This window comes from Gadus morhua, chromosome 8, assembly GCF_902167405.1.
Source record: "Gadus morhua chromosome 8, gadMor3.0, whole genome shotgun sequence".
In the NCBI taxonomy this organism is placed as follows: Eukaryota; Metazoa; Chordata; class Actinopteri; order Gadiformes; family Gadidae; genus Gadus; species Gadus morhua.
This window is the reverse complement of record NC_044055.1, coordinates 24,163,238-24,175,363: the sequence shown is the minus strand read 5'-3', so window position 1 is coordinate 24,175,363 and position 12,126 is coordinate 24,163,238. Positions and strand designations below refer to the sequence as shown.

The 12,126-nt window shown below is 42.6% G+C and overlaps 1 protein-coding gene across 1 annotated transcript; it reads left to right on the top strand.

Moving 5' to 3' along the window:
* The first annotated feature begins 8,448 nt into the window (after nucleotides 1–8,448).
* LOC115548957 (uncharacterized) lies at nucleotides 8,449–11,683 on the top strand. Its single transcript, XM_030363916.1, has 5 exons — nucleotides 8,449–8,463; nucleotides 10,311–10,468; nucleotides 10,750–10,893; nucleotides 10,931–11,333; nucleotides 11,420–11,683. Exons 1-5 carry the CDS (start codon nucleotides 8,449–8,451, stop codon nucleotides 11,681–11,683), a joined length of 984 nt encoding a protein of 327 aa, XP_030219776.1.
* The last annotated feature ends 443 nt before the right edge of the window (nucleotides 11,684–12,126 follow it).

The following is a 12,126-nucleotide window of genomic DNA, read 5'->3' as shown; positions in this document are numbered from 1 at the left end:
TTAATCGCGATTAATCGCAAATTCTTTTTCTATGCTAAATATCCCTTGATTTTTTTGTCCCATAATTATTCTCATTTTAATTCTCTTATCAACATGGTGAAGTGCATCGGCTTGCCTTGTGCAAATGATTTTTTATTGATAACAACATTGGCATATACACTGATCAAAACAGGACGATACAAAAAAAAAGCCTATAGTGCAATTAAACGACTGCTGTGAACAAATGTCATTTGAACATAGCAGTCAGGCTACTGCTTCTTTGTTTTGAGCCAAAGAAAAAAAATATATATATGTATTTTTTTTTTATAAAATAATTGCGTTAATCGCGCGATAAAAAAATTTAATGCCGTTAAATTTGGTTTGCGTTAACGCCGTTAATAACGCGTTTAACTGACAGCTCTAGTTTTTAACGATACAAATTAGTGTTTTAACATTTGTATCGTTAAATACTCGAGTGACTGGAAACCAAATACTTACATTTAAATGCAAAACTCAAATCTACATTCTCCGCCATTGTTTCTTTCGATTTTATTTTTTTGATTGAATGCGCAATGAATCTTGGGAGGGATACGTTGGACCGTGGAGGATCTTGGGATACGTTGGGCCCTGAAGGATACAGCCTTATTTGTGCATCCTTCAAATCCGGGAAAAGAAGGCTGTGTCACACTAAATTTGTACCGGCTGCCAAATTTGTACCGGGCGCGTCATCATTACGTAATCCATTCCAAACCTGCCCGGCAACAGATGATCGCATCGTCCGTTGCCGGGCAACGGACGATCGCGTCGAATGACGTGAAAGGTTCACGAACATTCGCGAACCTTCAAGCTCGTTCAGTCGGATATTATTTTAAGTTATCTACTTTTCTATACATATATTATAAACGTATTTATTTATATTATCAATGTATTTCTCTAAACAGTAATAGCTAAATGTTATGGGGATAACGTGAATAATAATAAAAATAGGCATACATTTACCAGTTAGTAAATGCCCACTCAGTTTACTAGCTAAATTTGATTAAACCATTGAATACAATACAAATATAAAGTAAAAACAAGTGCTATCTAGCGATCCGTTTTCTGTATTATGTTATTTTGTCTTTGGCAACATGAGCGCGAATGTTTTTTGAAACCCACTTTAAACACTCAGTTTACTAGCTAAATTTGATTAAACCATTGAATACAATACAAATATAAAGTAAAAACAAGTGTTATCTAGCGATCCGTTAACTGTATTATGTTATTTCGTCTTTGACAACATGAGCGCGAATGTTTTTTGAAACCCACTTTAAACACTCAGTTTACTAGCTAAATTTGATTAAACCATTGAATACAATACAAATATAAAGTAAAAACAAGTGTTATCTAGCGATCCGTTAACTGTATTATGTTATTTTGTCTTTGGAAACATGAGCGCAAATGTTTTTTGAAACCTGCCCGGCAACGACGACGCGATCATCTGTTTCCCGGCAGGTTTGGAATGGATTACGTAATGATAGTGTGACACCTGCATTCGTAGGCCGCATTTGAAGGACCCTTAGAATTGGGACAGCACTTGGCGCGTCGCTGTGACGCAATCGGCGTCGACGCATCCTTCAAATGCAGCCTTCGAAGGATGCGTCCTAGGAATTGGGACACAGCCATAGACTATAGGTAACCGCGGAGAGAACCGGGCTTAAACCCGGGGCTTGAAGCTCACGATATTGTCCCTCACACGCGTTAAGATACAATTCCCTCCCTTAAGCTTCATAGTTACCATACCGAAACATGCCTACTTTAACAAATAAAGTGAGTTAAAAGCGACCAAGGATTGGACCACTTTCTTCAAGAAATAACGCAATAGGCTACTCATCATTTTCTCCACTTCATTTATTTTACTTGTGAGAGCTCCTAATTTTCTTCTCCTCAATGCTATATTTTTTGGCAATTTCTCCTCTAAGGCTTTCTCTGTCAACCTACGTGTCCGTCCTGGATCCATTGTATCCTCAAAATATCTAAGCCCCTTTTCCTTTCCATCAGTCATCTTAATATTGCAGAGTTAGGCTTTAGTTGCATGCAATGGTTTAAAAGCACTTATCCTTCAAGTCACTTTTTCTTCATAAGAACAATGGCAATACAACTTCTTAAATGAAGCCCAAATAATCAATATTGACTGTCCGGCTTAAAATACGAGCTGACACGGATAATCAACAACTTTGCATTAAACATTCAACGGTCACATAAATCATTACTATTGTTAGAAAAGGTATATGTTTGTTTCATATAATTGTATTGGAAGTCCTGGTTTTCACCCAAGTTTACTGCTAAATATCATAGCCTGTCAAAATTAGCTAGATCGCCTTAGCCTGGTCATCATAGCAATGCTTTGGCTAACACTAGGTAAGCATAGTTTACTGTGCTCCATGGCTATTTTGTTTAAAAATTGTGATTTGTGAGAGATTACATTTTGTGTACTATTCACCACTACCCTTCCTTTGAATTAATATGTTTATTTATTCGTTTTCACTTCAGAGCTTGCAGGTAGAGACCGCAGGTTCAGAGTCACCAGTCCACCAGCCACAGAGAGACAGTTATGGAAGAGGACGTGGTAGAGGCAGGGGACGAGGCAGAGGGAGTGGCAGGGGAGAAGGCAGGGGACAGACCAGAGGAAGTGGCAGGGGACAGACCAGAGGACGTGGCAGAGGCGTGATAAACCTCACTCAAGAGGACATCGATAGAGTTCAACAGCTCCAAATACAGCGAACCACACTTGAACGGGTTTTAAAACAGTTGCCAATGTTATGTTAGTATAAAAATGATAATGAACAATCAGTGTTTCCCACAGACCAGGAAGGAATTGCAACAGACAACTAAAGCTGGAGGTTTTTATTTCAAGTACAAATAAACTCAAGACCTACCTGAAACAATATTTAACTTCTTTAGGAAAAATCAAATAAATAGTAACAATATACTACTAGGTACAACAAGGCAACTAACTAAAATAATGAATGCAATGCACATATTGTCAGGGAGGGCAGCCAACTGAGGTCTAAGGACATGGAAGGCTCCTAGGATGTCCAGCTTCTGGAACCTCCTTTTCAGTTCTGTCTTCAGGCCAGTAATGTAGGGTTGGATGACTTACAGTTAAAATCTACACTAATCTGTTTCCACCTCACCTGTTGTTTCAGCAACATTTTGTCTGCTGTCCTCCTGGCCTATATTAATCAGTATCTCTCCTGAACATCCCGGCCCCTGAGAAGCACTGGGTTGTTCAGCACTGTTTGATGCCTAGGAACATTCGAAATAAATGTATTATATATTTAATAAACATTTACCAGCCACAGCCATTTGACTGTTCAACTTAATTTCAGACTAAGCTAACTACCTCCTCAAGCTGCTCCGTCTCGTCTGGACGAGGCCTTTTTTGGTGCAGAAAAAACTTTTCAATACTCATCTGGATTAAAGCAACAAACATTCAGAGTCAGAATAAAATAATATTAAGAATAGAATGTGATAAATGTTTTCTATTCTTTTTGATATGGGCACCGTATAGGCCTATCTAAACTATAACCGCATTTCATCTTAATCGCAGTGTTCGTTGCGTTACCAACGACGTTGTCTATGATGACGGGTGCGGGATGTTCAATATCAATAACGTTGAGTTCATAAAGCTAATGGCTTTTCTGAGTTAACAAAAAAATTGGGCAGGTGTGTTAGACCACAGTATGTCATACTAACCTTTGGTAAACTGCAAATGTCGCAGACCGTCTTCTCTGTGCCAAATATATTTTTCCATTGACCTCAAGCATTGCGCGTGGACAGGAGGAGCGGGCGAATCAGCCGTCAGTGAGTGTGCATGTAACTCCGCGTTTACATGCGGACACATCTGATTCGCATAGATGTGGAAGAACAGCTCAATCGGAATAGAGAAGTATCATATATATACGCCTCAATCGGTTCGGAATAGAATTCTATGCGGAATAGAATAGGTGGTGTAGTCCGCTATAAATACTTATTCCGATTAGTTTGGGGTTTAACTTGGAGCAGCTGCAGTAGTCCGCAATTGGTCCACTCCGTCTGTACTTTAATGCACGCCGAACTTTACCGCTGTCAAGGAAATTGGATTTATTGCCTGATTCACGTCTTTGTTATTATCACTCCGTAGTAGTTACAGTAGTCCGGTAACTTATCAACCCCAGCGTGTCCGGTTGCTAAGCGACGGGTGACATCGGTGGGTTCATGTGTTAGCATCGTCGCTCTCGCTCCGTGTGTGTGTGTGTACGAGAATGACAGGTAGTACGAGTGCTATGCGGAGATGAATGGACGGAACGTTTAGATTTCCAAATCGCGTTATAAAAAAAAAGATAATCAATTCGTGGCGCTCGATGTTGATTCTGTGGCGCCGCGCCACACAATGGTCTATGTATGGGAATGGCTTTCAACTAACAGCAAAAAAATTCTATTTCTTTTCAGGCCAGAATTCGACAGTTGACTTTGGAGCAGTCACATGGGTTATTGGAGCAGTGCCTGAATAGGGCACCAAGTATGATGTCCGATTTAGACCGCCTCATCTTGGGAACACCGCCTCATGACAGCCCCCCTTTGCCAACCCCAGAGCAACCCGTTTGGTGTGTTTGCACCCACTGCAAGGATATGCCCACAGACGCAGAGAGAAAGTGCTGTGGGCAGACCCCAGAGAACTGTGCATCCTTGCTGCCACACATGGACTTGTTAATCTTGCAGGAAGATGCCCTGCGCTTGGCCAGACGTATATGGAACAATGTCCTGGTTGAGGAAGATGCTGCTGAACCCGGGGAAGCCAAAACTGTTCAGATACACAGCGTACAGACAGTATGTGGTTTTGCATTCCCAGCTGTTGTGTATGGAGGATTCGGGACAAATTCTCAGATCCTTTTAATCAATACAAAGGCTTCCTCCCTAGCAGGGTGTAGTGGGTAGTTTGCCTCAATAGTTTTTGTTTCTGTTCTATGATCATGTTACTGTTTGTCTTTTTACACCGGTTCAAAAGTTGCAAGTAAATTATTGTTTCTGAATATAATTTGTGTCTCGTCTTTACTAAACAAATAACAACTGAATGTCAAAAAATGTTTATTGCAATTACACCATGACAGAAGCCTATAAGAACAATAAGCTTACAAAAAATACAAAGTCATTTCTATCAGGTTTTGAAGAACGGTCAGGTGTTGGTGCTGTGGTGTGGATTTGTTCAGTTTTCAGGAATGCTCCAGGCTAGCTCTGATCTAGCGGGGACTGTGCTTTAAACACAGAAAACACCAAATTCCAATAATTAGACCATGACAATTTTCTTACAAAGAAATACAGGTCTTGTCGCTTTTCCATATCTGCTGAAATTTACAGTAAGTAGTAAAGTGAACTGATATCGGCATAGAGAAAATGGGAACGTCAAATATACAGCTACTATTCCAAACTTCAATGCCATTGAAGAAACTAACCTAAGCCTCTGCTGACTTGCTTCTGCAAGAGTTCCTCAACACTTTGGGGCAGGGATACCAGAGGACTCCCAGCCTGCGTGGATCTTCTGGTCTTGAGGGTTTGGACTGTGCCAACCCCCCTGGAGCAGTCAGCCTTAGCTGCAGGATGATGCTCTGCAGTTCCGGAATGTAGCTGAAGTCTTTGTCCACTTTAACTGTGCACAGCCGCCACGTCCATGACCTCTTATTGTAGGTCTTGCCAAACCTGATAACAGAGAGATGTGACTCATCAGAGAAAGGTTTTCAGCTGAATGTAACAAGTGATAACATTTGTTTATAAAACGAATAGTCCACAGGTAAACTGATGACACGTGGTGTACACCAAGGCAAATTAAGGAAGCAAATCAACAAATATTTCCAATAATTAGAGTTATCATGACATTGTCTCATGTATATGAGAATGCCAAGCACTAGGCACCCAGCAACCCAAGTCTGCACATGAAGCTACACATTTACAGGGAAAGGAGGAGTCCAGTCTTGAAGTTATGGTTTTAGGTCCTAAACAGATGAGGGATATCAACAGGAGAAAAGTTTCTCGATGCAGAGAGAGAACTTGTAGATAAAAGGTAGGAAAGCAATCCATTACACAGCTAAGCTTTTAGTGAATGGATAAAAAGCCACCATGAGTCCCAACTCATGCATTTCACTCCTATGAACAGATTACCTTGGTACTAAGACTATTTTCAACAGCATCTTTCAATATTTGAAATCTTGCTGAGGAGTGCGACAGATACTGTATTGAGCCGTCTTGTCTTCCCTTGGCGGGTCTGTCAAGATGGTGATTATAATCCAGGCCAGCCAACAATGTCCGAGCTGTATACCCTTGTGGTGAGGAGCTGTGGCGCTTGCTAGCATACATGAGTATGTCGTTGTGGAATGACTCCAATTCTGCTGTTGACCTGAGGGTGAAAAATAAATCACAAGTAGGGTTTAGATGTAATGTCACCAAAGCCAATTTAGTCAAAAGATCAGGGGCCGTATTCACAAAGGATCTTAGGGCTAAAAGTAGGTCCTAACTGGTGAATTTAGGAGTAACTCTTAATAATAATGGGCGTGTCACTCTTAAATTTAGGACTCCTAACTTTTTTCACTAAGAGCAATTCACAAAGTATTTTTGGCCTAAAAGTAGCACCTAAGTCTAGGGGAGCTTAAAAGTCCTCAAGAGGACTCCTAACTCAGTAAGACCTATTCACAAAGAATCGTAAACGCCTTGGCACAAATCAGTCAACACAAATTTGTGTAGTTCATAACATTTATTTTCCTTCAATTTTTCTATCTTAAGACTGTAATATACTGTCTTCATTTGTATTAGCCACTCTTTCGCTTTGAGGACCTTTCTTTGCCTTTTATAACCCTCATTTCCAACCTCAATTTCTTCTCAAACAGTGAACTGGCACCAGCAGCAGGAGGGAGAGGAGAAGCAGTGGGTGCACCAAGAGGGAGAGTTGGAAGAGGAAGAGCTGTGAGAGGAGGTGCAGCTGGAAGAGGAAGAGCTGGCAGAGGAAGGGCTAGGAGAGGGAGAAGAGGAAGAGCTGTCTGATGTGATGCTGCAGCTGCAGCTGGACTTTGATCTTCATTTCTCCTGTGGGGAATATAAATACATAATTTGTAACACATTTTTGGGAAGTGGGTTGACCAGTTGCACATTGTAATTCTTCTGTAAATATTAAACAGAAAGGTTTTTCATGTAGCCTATTGCAATCATTGCATGCATACCCCTCAATCTCCTTTAGCAACTCGCCTGCAGGATCAGCTGCACCCTCAAGGCCAGTTATGCTTGTGTCCGAGCCTAGGACGCGTACACCACCGATGCGACCGGGAACAACGGCTTTGGTGCAGATCCTCCTCCAACAAATTAAATTTCAGTTACATTCACGTTTCATATCACTGTAGCCTTTGTTAATTGTAAATTTAAGACATGCAAATGCATTTCCCAAATGAATGCAATGTTAATAATGGACTTACCTGTAGTCGCGACAGCTCTTTTATAGTCGGCAATCTCCAACCTACACTGTGATTGCAGGGCATACCAACGTTTTTCGTAATCTTCGGTAGAGCGACACACAGCCGGGAAGGAAGCATTTAGGTTCACGCATATTTCTTCCCATGCCTCCCGCTTCTTCTTACTGGTCACTCCAGCCCCGAATCTACCCTTTATTACCCCCCTCCGCTCCAGCACAAACTGGGCAAGTTGGTCCTGGGATCAATTGGCCTTTTGCTTGCGTTTCACGTTTTCATCATCCATCATGATAGGAGGACTTGAACGGCGGTATGGGCTGTCATTTAAAGTTTTTAAGTGCTGAAATATGCTCATTGGATAATAGTTTGCAGGGTGCTTTTAATTGCCTCCTTGATTAAATGCAATTTACGTATTTTTATTGTTTGCTTTCTCAATCTCTCTCTCTCGAACGTGCAGGCAACAACTCCATTATCGTGGTCTACACAAAATTTGTCATCATACGTGTATTCTGCTAACTGCACCGTCCATAACTACTTACTAGGAATTCATTTCTAGCCTAGGCTATTTCCTTGTTTTTCAGAGATTTAGTGGGCTCGTCTGAACAACCAATCACCGCACTGACCGCTTCTAAACTCGTGCCCGAGAATCTACGTAATCCATAGCAACGGCGCGTCACTCTTAGTTCACTCTTAGTGATTCATCCTTAGTAAGAGTAGGTCTCAGCGGCTTTGTGAATAACTTTTAAGGAAAATCTCCTACGTAAAATGTTTTAGCGCGAGTTAGGATCACTCCTAGTAAGACAAAATTCTTTGTGAATATGGCCCCAGATCTCCACACATTTAGAAATGGGCCAGGACGTGCATGTGGAGGACTGAGACTGCCTTTATACTACTACACAACTACTGTTGTTCAAGGAAACGGTCATTCCAGCCAAAAAACCGCATATACAACAGACATAATCCGAGCAGACATAATCAGGGGCCGTATTCACAAAGGATGTTAGGGCTAAAGGTAGGTCCTAACTGGCGAATTTAGGAGTAACTCCTAAAAATAATGGGCGTGTCACTCGTAAATTTAGGACTCCTAACTTTTTTCACGAAGAGCAATTCACAAGGTATTTTAGGACTAAAAGTAGCACCTAAGTCTAGGAGAGCTTAAAAGTCCTCAAGAGGACTCCTAACTCAGTAAGACCTTTTCACAAAGAATCGTAAAATGGCTGCGAGACGAAATGTTAGGGTATTCAACTTATTGTGGAGTTAATGCGCGATGCAATAACATCCCTGACTAACAAGAATAATCAGATTAGTCCCGAAATAAAATGTTTGGCCACACTACGTTATTTAGCAACAGGGGAAATGCAACTCTGCAATGCCGACGATTTAAAATTATCGCAACCATCAGTCAGCCGTGCCATTAACTTTCCTTTGGACATTCAACAATTACACAGGATCAAAGCCAACTTCATGGCAATTGCAGATATGCCCGGTGTGGTCGGTGCTATTGACGGGACGCACATAAAAATAATTGCGCCATCAAAAGACGAGGACGTGTTTGTCAATAGGAAGAAAGTGCATTCCATCAACAGGCAGGTTGTTTTTGATGCAAATTTTAACATAGCCTACTGGATGTTGTTGCAAAGTGGCCGGGATCTTCAGCTACCCATGATTCGCGCATTTTAATGGTGAGCGGTCTGAGGCAGCTTTTTGAGATGTACCAGTTGGGTGTCACTTGCTGGGTGACAGTGACTATCCATGCAAGACGTGGCTCTAGACACCCTACCTCAATCCACAACCGGGAGCACAGTTAAAGTATAACATGTAAGTGATTACTCAGATTACGCTTAGTCCTATGCGTAAAACACATCGTATTGGCTCTTTGACGCCTTTTATTTGTTGAATCCATATTTATTATTGTTTACTGATTTCTTCCATGCATGCTAGAGCACACAAACATACACGAAGTGTTGTGGAGAGAGGAATTGGGCAGATGAAACGTCGGTTTCATGTCCTCCGCGGCGAAATACGCCTCACCCAGAGAGGGAAAGCACAGTAATCACTGTATGTGCCATTCTACACAACCTCTGCAAGCGGAGGAACATTCCACAGCCAGACTATGATGATGATGATGATGATGGCGATCAACATTACAAGGAATTTGGCCGTGTGGAACCGAGTGGACAGGCATTTAGGGATCACTTTGAAAACACAATTTAGGTAAACACCTTGGCACAAATCAGTCAACACTTGGGTAGTTCATAACATTTATTTTCTTTTAAATTTTACGTATTTTTATTGTTTGCTTTCTCTCCCTCTTGAACGTGCAGGCTACAACGTCATTATCGTGGTCTGCACAAAATTGTCATCATGCGTGTGTTCTGCTAACTGCACTATAACTACTTCATAGGAATTCATTTCTAGCCTAGGCTATTTCCTTGTTTTTCGGTGATTCAGTGGGCTCGTCTGAACAACCAATCACCGAACTGACCGCTTCTAAACTCGTGCACGAGAATTGACGTAATCCATAGCAACGGCGCGTCACTCTTGCGTTCACACCAAAAGATGCATTTGCTGCCTGAACGCGTTGACGCTGAAGTTTTGCGGTGCAGCAAATCAAGTTTTGCGGCGCAGCAAAAATATTGCGGCGCAGCAAAGGTTTTGCGGCGCAGCAAAGGTTTTGCGGCGCAGCAAGTTTTGCCCGCGGTGCTTCTGAATTCAATCACAACCATGGCCGACATTACGACCATTGCATGTCTTTACCTGTTGTGGAAGAGGGAGAGACTTCGGAATGCCCGTCGTTTATGGGTTCATGAGACCATTCGGAGCCGTACAGAGCTCGGTGAATTTCACCGTCTTCTGCAGGAGCTCCGTCTGGATGACGAACGCTTCCAGCGCTATTTGAGGTTGACTCCGGCCCAATTTGATGACCTGCTAGATAGGATCGGTGCTAGGATCTCTCGGTTGGACACCAACTACAGGCGCTCCATCTCAGCTTCGGAGCGCCTGTCCATCTGTCTCCGGTGAGTGGTTTCATAATTTGTGTTTCAAAAATCGAAACATAAACATTTTACTTCAGGTTCACCAAGCAGGCGTTTCCATGGTAGACACCTCCATTATTATTATCCTCTGCCGACAATAGTATAGTATGTAGTCAAACACAATTAATAGATCCATTATGTTGATCAAATATGACTCCTGCCTTTGTAAAAAAAAAAAAAATTATAAATAAATTGGGAAAAAATATTGTAAATGTATGATACCTATACTATCTTCACTACAACACTTTTTTTTTATTCTGCAGATACCTAGCCACTGGGGACTCCTACAGGACCATCGCAAATAGTTTCCGTGTTGGAATCTCCACTGTCTCCAGCATTGTCCCTGATGTTGCCACTGCAATCTGGGACTCTCTGGTGGAGGAGTTCATGGCTGTGCCCAGCCAACACATTCTCACTCCGAGCGCGTAGATTGTGGCCCAGCACAGATGAGTGGAGGTCCATTGCAGGGAGGTTTGAGGAGCGGTGGAATTTTCCTCTTTGCTGTGGAGCATTGGATGGGAAGCATGTGGTCATTAAAGCCCCTGTTCAATCAGGATCCCAGTTCTACAACTACAAGGGAACTTTCTCTCTTGTTCTCTTGGCGGTTGTAGACGCGGAATATTGTTTCCGGGTGATTGATGTCGGGGGCTACGGAAGAACCAGCGATGGTGGGATTCTGGCCAACTCTGCTTTTGGTGCAGCTCTTCAGTCTGGCACCCTCCAACTGCCTGCCGACCTGCCACTACCAGGAGCTGACCACCGAGGACCACAGCCGCATGTCTTTGTGGCTGATGAGGCCTTTCCACTTCGGAAAAACCTCATGAGGCCATTCCCTGGTCGCAAACTGGCAAGAGAGCGCAATTCAATTTCAATTACCGTCTGTCCCGAGCTCGGATGGTCGTGGAGAATGCCTTTGGGATCCTTTCTTCCCAGTGGAGGGTCTACAGGCGTGCCTTCGAGGTCAACGTTGAAGTTGCGGAGAAGTGTGTGAAGGCTACCTGTGTTCTCCACAACTTCATGCGGAGGACCACCCCCCCAAGTGCATTGAGGGGGAACATCCCAGTTGGTGAGGTGGACCCACGAGGTCTACGAAGAGTTGCTGCCAACAACTCAGCGAGGGAAGCCATCAGGATTCGGGAGGCCTTCAAGTCCTACTTCTCTGCTGAGGGAACCGTCCCATGGCAAGACAACGTGTAGCGCACCAGCACACCCAAAACGGCTCTTTTAGGAGCCACCCACACATTACTATTGAGCAAACTTCCTGAAATTACTATATTGACAGTGATCTTCTGACTCAATGAAGAATTTCTCCTTAACATACAACAGTAATATGCCATTATTAACTAAGTTTGTTAATGTTAAAGTTAGTTTATATTTTGTAATCAGGTAACTGTGACAGTCCTGTCACAGTTATAACCGTTGGGGTCTCATTTATAACCGTTGCGTACGCACAAAACGGGGCTGAAATTGGCGTACGTGACTTTCCACGCCAAGGTTGTGATCTATAAAAAACCAACTTGACGGGAAAATGTGCGCAGCCCTAAGCAAACTCTGACCCATGCGTACGCATAGTTTAGAGGATAAGGAGAATTGGCGACACAGATGGTGTGGTGGTGAACTGAAGACCGAAGAATTGTAGA

Excerpts from the sequence above, each read along its gene's own strand:
- LOC115548957 (XM_030363916.1), top strand. Across the intron at positions 10,894-10,930 it reads ATGGCTGTGCCCAGCCAACA|AGATGAGTGGAGGTCCATTG; the intron begins CATTCTCACTCC and ends GTGGCCCAGCAC. Across the intron at positions 11,334-11,419 it reads CATTCCCTGGTCGCAAACTG|TGGAGGGTCTACAGGCGTGC; the intron begins GCAAGAGAGCGC and ends CTTTCTTCCCAG.